The sequence below is a fragment of the Centruroides vittatus genome, unplaced genomic scaffold (assembly GCF_030686945.1).
Source record: "Centruroides vittatus isolate TY-2023 unplaced genomic scaffold, ASM3068694v2 contig_341, whole genome shotgun sequence".
Lineage (NCBI taxonomy): Eukaryota > Metazoa > Arthropoda > Arachnida > Scorpiones > Buthidae > Centruroides > Centruroides vittatus.
In genome coordinates this window covers 737,102-750,793 of record NW_027122166.1, presented here as the reverse complement: position 1 = coordinate 750,793, position 13,692 = coordinate 737,102, and the positions used below count along the sequence as shown (strand labels likewise).

At 32.1% G+C, this 13,692-nt stretch overlaps 1 protein-coding gene across 1 annotated transcript; it reads right to left on the bottom strand.

Moving 5' to 3' along the window:
• Positions 1–657: 657 nt before the first annotated feature.
• On the bottom strand, positions 658–10,485 carry LOC136974075 (epidermal retinol dehydrogenase 2-like). Its single transcript, XM_067268852.1, has 4 exons — positions 9,931–10,485; positions 1,320–1,564; positions 1,116–1,232; positions 658–1,039 (listed from the first exon to the last, which is right to left on the bottom strand). The coding sequence occupies exons 1-4, from the start codon at positions 10,384–10,386 to the stop codon at positions 943–945; spliced, it is 915 nt and encodes a 304-aa protein (XP_067124953.1). The 5' UTR covers positions 10,387–10,485; the 3' UTR covers positions 658–942.
• Between the last annotated feature and the right edge of the window lie 3,207 nt (positions 10,486–13,692).

The window sequence follows — 13,692 nt, the reverse complement described above, 5'->3', positions numbered from 1 at the left end:
TACGTAGTACTTCATATCATTTTAGAAAAGTTCATGTCTCTATATGATTCAATTGGTATCTATCCACCGAAAAATTATACGTAAGTGGCCCTACCTTTAAATCTGGGCTTGCGTTAGACTACATAAAATTATATACATATATACTTTGTATACGTTTAAGTATATTACAGAATAAAAATAATAATATGGTTGTGAGAGATATACATAGTGAGACTGTACTTCTGATAGCTGAATATCACTTAGCCTATTGCTAATTTTAACATATCTTCGTGTCAATGACATCTGTTAGGTTTCATGTTGATTGTTGAGATCTGATAACTCAGATTTTGCCAAAATATAAAGGTTTGATTTTATTTGTTTACGGCAAGTGCAAGACGTACAGTACGCGATCTGCCGAAGTGGGAATCTTCCCGGAAGGACTTTCTATGGGGAAACTGGCCTCTATTTAGGTGTTAAAGAGTTGAAGAAAATTCAGAAAATTCAGCCCGTTGATGAGGCGCGAACCAGATTCTGTAGCTTTATCCACTATGCATACACTAGAAAGTGTCAATTTAAATTATTTCCAATTTTATCATATAGATTGATTTTGATGAGCAAATTAACTTTTACATAAATGGTTCGCATTTCAAACAAATAATTGTGAAGTGAACGAATATATTGATAGTTTACAAATACCTTTAATAACACTAAAACTTCGTAGATACAAAATAGGGAATGAGCATAGCTTTTGACATAAAATTTTACACCTAAGATTTTGATTAAAAGCGCATATTCAGGTAAAGCAAAGACATTTTAGATATTGTTTTGCTTGCAAATTCAAATGTTAAAACTTCACATTACAATCCAATAATTAAAATGACTTTCCATGACGATACTAAATACTCGCTTCATCCATAAAATTCTACTGAATAACTCGAAGTAATGTTTCTTGGTGACGAAAACTTATCTTTTTTTACTATCTCTTCCGATGAAATTATCCATGATACATTGAGATTTCAAAAGGTCGTGTATTGTTAGACCCACACTTACAGGAAAAAGACTGAAATTTAAAAAAATATATTAAGTTAAACGAATTTTACAAGCATTTTAACATGTAGACATAAATATAGACTTACCTTTTAAATAGGAAAAGCCAAGAAAGTGAAGTTGGCAAGATTAACATGTCTTTGTTGCATCTAACTGCCGAAACGATTTCGTCAGCAACATAATCAGGTTCTAGTAGGCCGATAACTCTAAAACAGATTACTTATTCTAAATCATTAAATATGCTATAAAAGTAAAGGTACATGTACTGTACATGTACATGGATTCAAATTTACCCGGTATTAATTCCAGTAAACATCCCTGTATTGATAAAGAAAGGGCATATCAGTGTCAACTTAATACCATCCACGTTCTGTTTTCTTAGTTCGCAACATAAGCCTTCGTGAAGACCTACAGCAGCAAATTTACTAGAAGAGTAATCGACGAGTTTTGCACATCCGGATATACCAGCCATACTAGAAATAGTAACGACGTGACCATAATTTGCAGCTATCATATCGGGAAGGAAAGCTTTCAACATCTGAAAATACCATGAATTTTCTTGTTATTATCATTATTCATTTAAACGTATCATAATACATGGTGCTTTGAAGTAATGTTAACACTTATTGAAGAAAGTGTGCAATACTGAGGCAGGAATTTCTGTTTTCTGGTTTTCAATCACTGATGGACGATCCGCCAATGGGGAATGCCTCCCGAGAGGACTTTCTGTGGAAAACTGATATCTATTTAGGTGTTAGACACATGAAATACCACGTGACCAGATCAAGCACGAACCCGCGACCAATTACTGCATCCAGTGGTTTTATCCGCTCGACTACTTGTGGGCCTTTCATGCACATTTTGGAAAACTACACAGAGCCGAATAAGTTACTTTCATATCAGTGTTAGCATTTTTGAAGCACCCTATACAGATCCGTATTAATGCATTGGCAATAATGAGGGGCAAGTGTCAAGGGTACGAGGAGTGTGAAACGCCTGGCGCCCCTCATGCCACGCAAACATTAATTATACAGGATGAGCATAAAGTCTGAAAACATAATATTATTTCATTTATTATCATTAATGCCTTCACACTCATTACAATTTTTTATAGAACTGTAAATTCCCGAGGAGAAACATATTGAACGTATCATATATCATAGCGTATCAATATATCATTAATTATATATTTTCTCCTATGTTTGATGACTTTGTATCAACTGTGTAGAATTTAAAAATTATTTTTACATGGGCTAATTCGTATAAAATCAGCGTAAACTGTTTCTAGAGTGGTCCTTTGCAAACTAGCTGCTCGAACTCGGCAATATCTCTGTATATTTTACTTTGTTTGATTATTTTTAAATTGATTTAGTAGTCTTTTCGGTATATTGTTTTATTTTTTGTTGTAAATATTTAATTAATATAAAGATTATTTTATAAAATTATACAGAGAAGAAGCAGAATATATACAAAATAATGAACAGAACCTTTCGTTACTCTTCTCTATATCAAAGCAATCTGAAGAAAAATTATTTTTAATATAAATTCCTGAAAAAATTTTCTTTGCTATAGTTTAGAATGCCACCACTGGGAGTGAATAAAACCTCTGAACAGTTGATTACGTGTTCCCTCCTGACCAATGGGTTTTCTTTCATACAGTTTCTCGGGTTTTCTTTACACGTATAATCACCTAAAACCTAAATAGACGCCAGTTCCTCATAACAAGTCCTCCTAGGAAGCATCTTCCATTTTTTCATCAATCCACTCGTCTGGAGTACTCGCCTTTGACCTCATACTCGAATAACTTACTACGGAAAAACTGGTCCCTGCTAATGTGTTAAACAAGTGAAGGAAATCCGGAAAACTCCATGTGACCAATCCTTGATAAGGCGCGAATCCGTGACCTCTCCACAGTGATTTTATCCACACCTGTTTTTATTGTTATAAATATCACAATTATCTTACCTAATAATATAATTAATGAGAAGTACATGTCTGTATAGTATATGAAATTATAAGTTTAATATAATGAGCTCAATCTTGCGTGTTTGACAATAAAATAGAAGCTAAATTTTCCTTCATTACTGTCATAATTATTATTTAATGTTGTATAATTTTAACTTATAGTATTTTCTAAATGTTCAAAGTACAAATTTAAGCACGAAGTCAAAATAAAAAGTATTAATTATGTTCAAATATTTCCCGTAAGATAATTATGTCAAATTATTAATTTTATGCGTAAATTTTTTGTGTTTTATATACCCTAATTATAGGAGGATTGTAGAATTGATGGTTTAAGGCAATGCAATATATAGACGATGTGACGATGGTGTACCTCTCTAGAGGACTTCCTGTAAGAAACTGATCTTCTATATATGTGTTAGACACGTGGAAAAAACTCGGAATAATCCACGCAGCCAACCCGTTGGTGAGGCGTGAACCTGTCACTAACTACCAGCGTTCAATGATTATATCCACGGACCTCTGGTGTGTCCATTAATTACGATTAAGAATTTACAGATGTTAATTCCACTTTATTCAGTTATGACCCCCATAAACTTTGTTGACAAATTAGTAACTTTTCCAAAAACACATCTTTACGTCCGCATTAGACAGGTTCGGACTTATAATAAAATCTTACATAGAGGATCCATGTTTTTCAAGTTTTAATATATTAGAATTTTGTTTCTTTAAGTACTATATTACTTTTGATACACTCAAATGCAATGATTGACATTGAGTATAATTCAATGAAGTCTCGCAAATAAATGAATTAAAATTATTATTTTTTTTCCTCATTCCATTAAAAAAAGCATGAATTCATAGACGAATGTAGAAAGCAGAGGAATTCGTGTATCATTTTCATTTTTCCGTCTTTTATAGGCTTATAACATACAGAACGTATGGCGGTCGGTCAAAAAGTGACCCTCGTTCCAGATTTTTACATTTTTGGAATCGGGGGGGGCTTGAAATATCGATAAATGCGAAAAGTTGAGTTTTTTTTCTATATGTGTGTGTGGGGAGCGCGATTTTCTTCACTCACTTTAAAGCGTAATAACTCTTGCGCTTTTTGTCGAAAATTTCTGAATTTTGCAGGAAAGTTTGTGTAGGCATATTAGAGATATTGATTCTATTACATTTTGGTAGTTAAAGGTCGAGCGGGTGGAGAGATAAAGGGAACACGCGCCATATCTCGAGTGGGGTCGGACTTAAAGATTTACCCGTTATCATTTACATTTTTTTTTATAAAACTCAGCTCTAATTTCAAAATTAAGCCTTTTGCCATTTTATAATAATTAATTATGTAAAAAGTTTTTCATAAAATATCCTAACAGATGGCGCCATACGCAATTTTAAACGTTGTTGCCAGGAAAGTTAAGCAGCTCCTTGCTGGATTTTTCTATATTGGAAATGTTCGTTTTTAATGGAGTATCTATTTGTCTATTTCAACCAATGCCATATAGAGTACATTCATATTATAGCAGTACCAATAATATCAATTGCACAAATTCCACAGATGCCGACAAAAAATTAAAACAGGGCTTCTAGATTAGTTTCTCACAAATTCAGAGGAAATCATAAATTTGCTTATATTCCTATGCTTCAAAGATAACAAAATAATTACTTCCTAAAAGATAAAGTTGTAATATAAACTGAATAAACACTAGGCCTTAAATCATTCTTTTTAATTTATTTTTATTTGTCTACTTGGACATTACTCATTACTAGGACAGGAAAAATTACTACAGATGATATATTATTATATCACCGGTAGTAATTTTTCTTGTCCTTGTAATGAGTAATGTTCATGTAGACAATTAAAAATAAATTAGAAGTAAGGACTGTAAGGCAATTCTTTTTTAATCTTTACGTAGTAACACGTTATCCTATGGGCAAAAAAGGGCAATTGACTGAGAACCTCATCAACAAGAGGCTTCAAACCAATCATTCATAAGAAAATATTTTCCTTCAAAAAATTCCACCCGAAGTAAAATGTCTGAAGTCAACAATGTACTGTACATGGGACTCCTAATTCACATTTACCTGGGCCCCATAAAGGTATAATGCCCACTGTCTTTACCTTCAGAAAACCGAATACACTATGTAAAACTCTGCTTATGCACAATAAAACCTGTGTAAACGGGAATCTCATGATACCGAATTATTTTTCCCCATTTTTTCAGCTTTCCGGTTTGTTCAAGTTTGTTGTAGACGGGTATTAAGGTATTAAGCACGTGTATAACATATTACTTGAAAATTATTGACCTAGGAAATTTGACATTATCTGAAATACGATCGTTTCTTTAACATTTTAAGTGTCAGAAAGATATAAATTAAACGACAATAATTATTTTCTGTTGTGTTTTAAAAATATATTAAGGAAAAGTGTTTTTTATTGTTCTTTTTACAGGTGAAAAGAATAGAAAGGAAATGTCACACCATTTAAATGTGATCGTTTAATTATTATTATTCTCATTATGTATGTATATGTCATCTTAATTGTTATACTGTACTAAAACGATAAATTACTTAATAAAATAAATAAAATATGAAAAAGATTGTTATTATTATTTTTTCTTAAATTAATTTTATCAGATTTATAAGAATTTTTCTCATAATTTATAAAAACAGAAAATGTTTTTCACCTTACTCAGAAGCGCATCTGTAAATTCTATAGAAATTTTTTTAAGACAATTAAACATTTATTGTACTTTTAAATACCGAAAATTCAATCAATTACTGTATCAAAAATATAAACTATAAAGTACTTAACTGGATTGGCGTAATATCTTTACAGATAATCATAACAAAAATACTTTATTTCATGCAATCACAATAGAAAATTTATACGAATCATAAATTAAACGGTCATATAACGAGTTATAGGACAGATTGAGTGAATTAATATGATAAAGCAACGCAGCACACAGCACGGACGATCAGCTAAAGAAGGAGTACCTCCCGAAAAAACTTTCTATAAAAAGTGATCCCTATTTTGATGTTAGACACATGAAGAGAATCCGGAAAATACGCGACCAGTCCCGTGATCAGGTGCGAACCCGCGACAAACTATCAGCGTTTAATGATTTTTATTCACGTAGAGACTGGTGGACTATTAAAATAATATATAATAAATTATTTAAAATTTCTATAAATGGCTATTTAAAAAGTCAATAAAACTGAGAAACTACAAATATTAATTGTTCAAGAACATTATATTGCGTGCTATTGATCTAAGGATCTAGTTAAGTACTTTGTCTATACAATGAAACCTGTGTAAAACTGATTCGTACGATAGCGAATATTTGTTCCGATTTTGCAGGTTTCCATTTTATTAAGGTTTCGTTTTGGATAGGTTTCACAGTATATACTTATATGTATGTTGTCTTAAAAGTAACTTCTACTAAAACATAAAATATTGAAAAAATATGAAATATACTTTCATTGTTTTAAAATATTGTTCCTTAATTAAATCAAATTTTTTACATAAATTTATTTTTTAGAAATATAAACAAGCTTCTAATTGTATTATTATATATATGTCCTTTTTGGTGTTGATAGCCATTTATATAAAAAACGTTCTCGCTTTACGACTCATCTCTTAACATGACTCCAATAACAAGCCCTCGTAAAACAAGTCGTTTACTATGAACCAATTAGGTCGTATAAGCAGCATAAGAGACATAATTAAAAACATATATGAACGAAACAGTACCCTTTGAAGTAGCACTACAAGCACCAATAAATACTCGTGAACGGATCTTCCCAAATAGTAAACAGAGAACCATTTAGGATCTGTAAATTACAAATATTTGCATTATCATCAAATCACGTGGTATCCAAACTTCCAAATTTAATTAATTAAACATATACGAATGCAAATTCGTATTGTTTAAAATTCCTCAGTTTAGAGCCACACGAGCCTCCATTTAGGGTCTTGAAAATGATAGTAAATCGAGTATAGTGTAAAAAATAACTTCAAAGATGTGTATATTCAAAGTTACCGCTCCAAGGCAAAAGTACTTTTTACAAAATCAGTTCTAGTTTTTAGTTAATAATTACTGCGTTTATTACGTTTATTCTCTATAACTGATGAAATACAATAAAAGGACAATTTTGGAAGAAAGTGAAGAGTGTTTCATGGGATAAGACAAAGCACACATGGAAGATCTGCTAAGAGGGAGTGTGTGTGAAATTATGCTCCGTTTAGGTATTCACATGTAAAAACATGGAAAATTCCACGTGGCCAATCCGTTGTTCAGACGCGAACCCGCGACAAATTGCAAGAGTTCGGTGGTTTTATCCACTCGGTCACTGGTGGGAAATTCACAATTCAACTCAGAAACTAACAGCTACTGTAAGATCGGAATGGTCAAGGTTTCAATTTTATTACAGTTTCTAGAACCATTTGACCAAATTTATTCTACTTTAATTAACCCAATACAAACGAAATGAAGCGGTTTTGTTTCAGTTAACTGATATTAATTTGACATTTAATTCCATTTGTAATTTTTATTCCGACGATGGAAAAGAGTTTGTCAATTCTGTAATAGAACTGCCTACTTTTTAGCCACGGTTAAAACGACGCAGTCGAAACCAGGGTTCAGTAGAAGGAGTCGATCAGGATATAAAAAATATATCGGTTTCATACAGTGGCGTAGCGTGGGTGTCAGCCGCCCGGGGCGGAGGAAAATTTCGCCGCCCCCTTATTTAGGTATCTCAATTTAAAAGACTAAAATATACAGTAATTCTAAAGAACTTTTCGGCAAGAACAATCATCATTATTGTGTATTGTACAGGTTACAAATAAAAAAGTCATGTATATATGTTTTACAATATAATAATCACATTTATTACAAAAATTTTTACAAGATATTATTATTATTTATTGCGAAATTTTGCCGCCCCCTAAAAGTGCCGCCCGGGGCGGACCGCTCCTGCCGCCTCCACTACGCTACGCCACTGGTTTCATAGATGAGAGACAAACACATCACGAATCGATCAAAATTGTTTTTGCCTTATGCAAGTTATGAATAATAGAACCCTTCAGATATTAATTCGTCGTACAAAGTCACATTCGGCATTGAGTTAGAGGTAGAACATCAGTGAGTGAATATATCCAAGAAAAATCGACGATTGCAGTACAAAAAGATTAAATTGATTGAAAAAGTTAACTCAATACGCTACTTGGCGATCTGGCAAAGGGGAAATTCCTCCCGGAACGACCTCCTGTAGGAAAATGTACTCTATTTAGGTGTTAGATACATCAAGAAAACAGAAATTTCCACCTGGCTGCACTGGACGTTTCTGAAGTAAGAAAAGTTTGAAAATCCAAATCATTGTTCCTATTACTGCGACAGCGTCTTAATCATTTTCCGACTTACAGAAGTTTAAAAAGTATTTTAGAAATTCCTAGTCGGAAAGACAAACCTCGACTGAATAGCCTTGCTTTGTTAAAACTCCAAATAGAAAATTTTCTTAATTGAGGAAGTTGTCAATTCAAACTGCCAATTCAAACTGAAAAATGTACAGTATAATATATTTATTATGTACTGTACCTGCTCAGTCCGTCCTTAGTCTACTGTATTATATTACTCTATGTAAGTTACTTAATATTAAGCATTAATAAATTACATTACGAAATAATAATGCGTGTTTTGAAACGTCATCATTTTAAAATTTCTGTACATGTGTCTGTATTTTCTGCATTTTAGATCTAAAAATATCCGGAGAAATTGTTTCTCATCACGTAATACGCCTACTCACATTAATAATAACGTGTATTTCGTAAGTCCAATGTTCCCTCTAATTTTTTTGTAGTTGAGCGGAACATGTACTACTCTGAGCAAAAAAGTTTTTCTGAGCATATGTATATATAATGTTATTTTTTCTTATAAAAATTAAAATAATTAATTATAAAGTAGAGATTAAAATTCATTTTAAAACATACTTCTATACAAAATATTATCTTTTGTCAATGATTTAATGTATTTAATCGAAATATACGTAGCAATAATCATGTTGCAGACAGAGTGAGAAATAAGTAGACAACAATTCAAATCAGTGTGCATGCTCGCTTGCGCGGCACATAAATTCTCGTGCGCGGCAACAATTTGAGCAGTGCGCGGCCGCGCAGCTGCGCAGCTTAGAGGGAACATTGATTGTAACACACTCAAACCTCTTAACGCGGCCACTGAAAAGAAACATTTTTAAAAAATGGCCTCTGTAAATTATTTTGTTTGCATTTATGTTGAACATACCTGAATAACGGCCGTCGTTAGGAGGTTGTCGTTATTGGAAGTTCGACTGTATTATAATAATAAAGGATATAATCACAAATTAATAATTTAATTTTAAATATATGAAGAATTCTGATGCTTGCATTATTTAATTTGAATTAATTTTGTCCTCATTTTAATTTTTATAAGAAAGGTCATTAGTGCAATCGGTATATACTTTTTTAAAGCAGGTTTACAGAAGCATATCAGCGATCAGCATCTCAGAATGTATACAAAAAAATATTTAAAAGATATGGTTCAATTACACAATTTTTACGGTTCAAGAACCTTAATTATTTATTTAAAATATAATTTTATATAAATCAATTACTCTGGAACTATTTTTAAAATGCATTTATCTTGTTGTGCTTATTCACTGTTGATAAGAATGATAATTTATTCTGTAATGACAAGCTAAAATCTAGAATAAAATAAAAGAATTTGATTAATTTTTGTGATTTTTTGCCTTTGACCTTACTTATTAAACATCATTAGAGATGTTTGTAACGTTTATCCCACGCTAATTTGACCTTTAGCCCTGCGAACGTGTAGTGTTACACTACTTTACGTCATAGTGTAGTGTAAAATTTATCAGAGATATAAATATATTCTAGACTTAACTTACCCAAAAATGTGAAAGGGCATTTATCTGGAAAGTTTTTTCGATCATGTCATCGGGACAATCTAACAGCAAGTTTCCAGTCACGATGCCCGCATTGTTGACTAGAATAGTAACAGGACCCACCTGCTCCTTGACAGTTTTAGCCAACTCGTACACTTTTTCTCTGTTCGTAATGTCACAGACGTACGAGTAGCACTCTCCTCCAAAATTCTTCACTAACGCTGAGGTTTCTAAATTACCTTTATCGTTTATGTCCCAAATAACAATTCGGCATCCCAAGAGTGAGAATCTGAGTGCAAGTAAACGGCCGATTCCACTTCCTCCACCAGTGATCAAAACCACTTCCCCTTCTAAATTTTTATATAACAAACTCCTGGGTATTAACTTCATTACCAGAGCTTCTATGCATAAATATATTATATAGGGTATAATCAGTAGACTTTTCAAAACTTGATTCATGTCGGCTTGTGTTAGAGTTTAAAGGAGTAGCACTTATGTCGTCTCTCTCCCTTGACGATCGCGCTTAGTATGACGATAAGATATAACTTAGTATCACTGACCTTCGGATTTGTACAAGTTTCCTCCGTTTGTTTTATGTTTCAGTCGATTTATTATCGTACAATAATAAATAATTTAACCAAATTGATTATTATGCCTTTGTGTCCTTTTTAACAATAAAATAAATTTTATAAATAAATTTTAAATAAAATTTAACCAAATCTCTCAAAGTTACATATAATATTGTTTTAAAAGATGATCAAAGTGCTTAAGAACCCTACCGTTCTGGGGATCCAGAATCGAATCTACGAGAACAATCTCAGAAATGCTTATGGAATCTTCCCGGATAAATCAGGCTCCATTCCCATTGTGAGTTTGGCAAAACCTTCATGAATATGATTAAAAAGACCCTCTTAGTTCCGACAAGGTGACCTGAAATAAAAACTTTGTTGATGCTAATTCAGGCCACACGTTTTTCTAATGTTTGAATTCGTTTGTTCATATACGGCAACATGACACCTGGGCAATATGCCAAGAGGGATGCTTCCCAGGAGGACTTTTATGAGAAATTGATCCTAATTATATGTTACTAATGCGAAGAAACCCAGAAAACTTCACTGACCAGCCCATTTGCGAGGCGCGAACCCACGAGCAGTTTTATCCATTCTGCCACTGATGGACATTTCCCAGTGTTGTACAGGGTGGCCCATTTTAATCAATTCACTGGAATTACTCGAAAAATACGCATCCTACAAAAAATCATTGAAGAGAAAATGTTTGACTTCAAGGGATCCACAAGATGAGGTTTCCAGTTTCATCATAAATGGCGTTACAGTCGGTACAAACGGAGTCAACTATATTTTCTTAACTGAGGAAACTACTATATTTTATTACAAATTTGAAAAAAAGAATAATTCCAACAAATAATGATAATTTTTTAATGAATTTTTAGCATTTTTTTTCCTGGTTCATTGAAATTCGCTGATTCACCCACGCAAATTAGATGCTGCATAAAACTTCAAATGTTTATAATTTCTGATAAGTTCATCTTTTAAAAATTGTTTTAAAATAAAATTTTGTTTATTTTGACGTAAAAACAATATCCAATTAAAAATGTGGGTTTCTATCAACGAGCCAGAATATACTACATAGAGTGGCTGTAGTGACGCCATGTTAAAGAAAATTGAATACACGTCCGCCATTTTCCTTTTAGTCAAGGGTGTGCCATTTATGTTGTGTAAAGGCAACTGATGGAATATTCTAACTCGTAAAAATGTGGAAAGGAAAGGAAGAGTTTTAACCCTCGACTGACATGCGGCTAGTCCAAATAACCCTTAGTATTTGTTTTTTTTTTTTTTTTTTTTTAATTTTGAAAGTAAATAACAAGACATTTCTTATTTTAACCCTTTATTTTGGCGTTTCTAGACAGAACAAAATATTCGATAGCAATAGGTTATATGCATTTGTAAACATTCTTAATTTTACTTTCCCGGCTGCTATGTATAAGGGAAAGCATTGGAATCGTGTCAAATTTGGCTCTCGGCGTTTTTTGCAAATCTCCATCTGAACCCAAAAAAAGTCTAAAAAAAAATAGAAAAAAATATTCCGTATATGTGTATGTTGGCGTCTATAAGAAACGAAATTTGGCATGGTAGCTTGTGTATAAGAGCGTTGATGATATTAAATTTTGGTGGTTAAAGGTTAAAGGGGAGATGAAATAGAGGTGCCATAACTCGAGAGAGGTCGGACTTAATGAAGACGTTAATCGTTATTAACATTTACAATTTGTTTTTATAAAACTCATCACTACTCTCAAAATTAAGCTTTTTGCCATTCGATAGTAATTAAAAATATAAAAAGTTATAAGTAAAGGTTTTTTTCCAATAGTGAGATTTGTGATATTTATTACGTCATTCTTAATTATCTGCAATAGGGGAAAAAAGTGAAATCTACTCCGTACGCGGCGCTAGTATCGACGAGGTTGTAAACAGACTAAGCGATACGTTGTCGGTTCTAAAGTACGATTTGTTAATTCTTTAAACGAAAATCCAATAATTATTTTAAGACTGGGTAATGGCTGATAGAGGTTTTAACATTCAGGAATAACTAATTACTAAAGAAGTTGTGGTAAATATACCCACTTTTATGAGAGGAAAAGCACAGCTGAGCAGCAGTTTGTCATCTCGAGACAGAAAAACATCTAGTAAAAGAATACATATTGAACGTATTATAGGAATGGCTCGTACTCACGTACTGTACATATAAAATTTTGAGGCAACACATGCATCCGGCAGTAACGAAACTTGGCAGTGAAATTATATTTATATGTTTTATGTTATGCAATTTTAGACCATGCATTGTTGGCAGAGATTCTTAATTTGTTTCACTGTTAGTCTAGCTCTCTATTAATACCGTATATAATTTTTTTTTCCATTCTAGACCCTAGCCTAATTTAAGTTTTCCATCTATAGTATTTTTAAATTTTTGTCTGTTTATAAATTCTAAGATTAAGAATGTATACTATCATACACAGTAAGGTCTTCATTGTGGAACTTCAATTCAAAGTAATATAGTGGTTTTAAAATTTGTACTATAGTTGAATAAATACTTGTAAGCTAATAAAAGAATTTTAATCTTTAAAACAAAATCTCTTTTTATTATTTAAAAAAATTCACACTATACACCATCTAGAAAAATTTTACATAAACTCAAATTGTAAAATAACAATTAGCTCAATTATTTTATAAACTTAATGTTTATAAAACATTTTTTTTAAAAAAGAACTGGCTTAATATGCTCATGGAAAAACATAATTAGTGTTTCAATCATGTCTGCAATGAATTTATTATCTCTTGGAATGATACAAACTTTGAAGTCACTTTTTGTGTAAATAAACAGATGAGCAACTTGTCTATTTGTCACTGCTAATTGTCCTTGGATTTGATGAAAATAATCATGATTCCGTTTTAAAGTAATTTTGTCATCAGTACATTCCAAATATGGTATCTTTAGCACATTCACAGGAAGTTTAAAATTGGAGTAAGGACATTTAACTTCTAATATTTTATCATCATCCACTAGCCCATCTGGACTTGCAGCTAAGAATGGGTATTTTGAATGAAGAAACATGCCACATTCTTTCACAGGAGTATTTACAAAAGAATATGTTTCAATTGCTTCTTTTTCATACCTTAAGCCGTGAGAAATTGCCTTACTTTTTATTGGCCTACTTGACAGTAATGAGCCACACAATTTTACTCTGTCTGT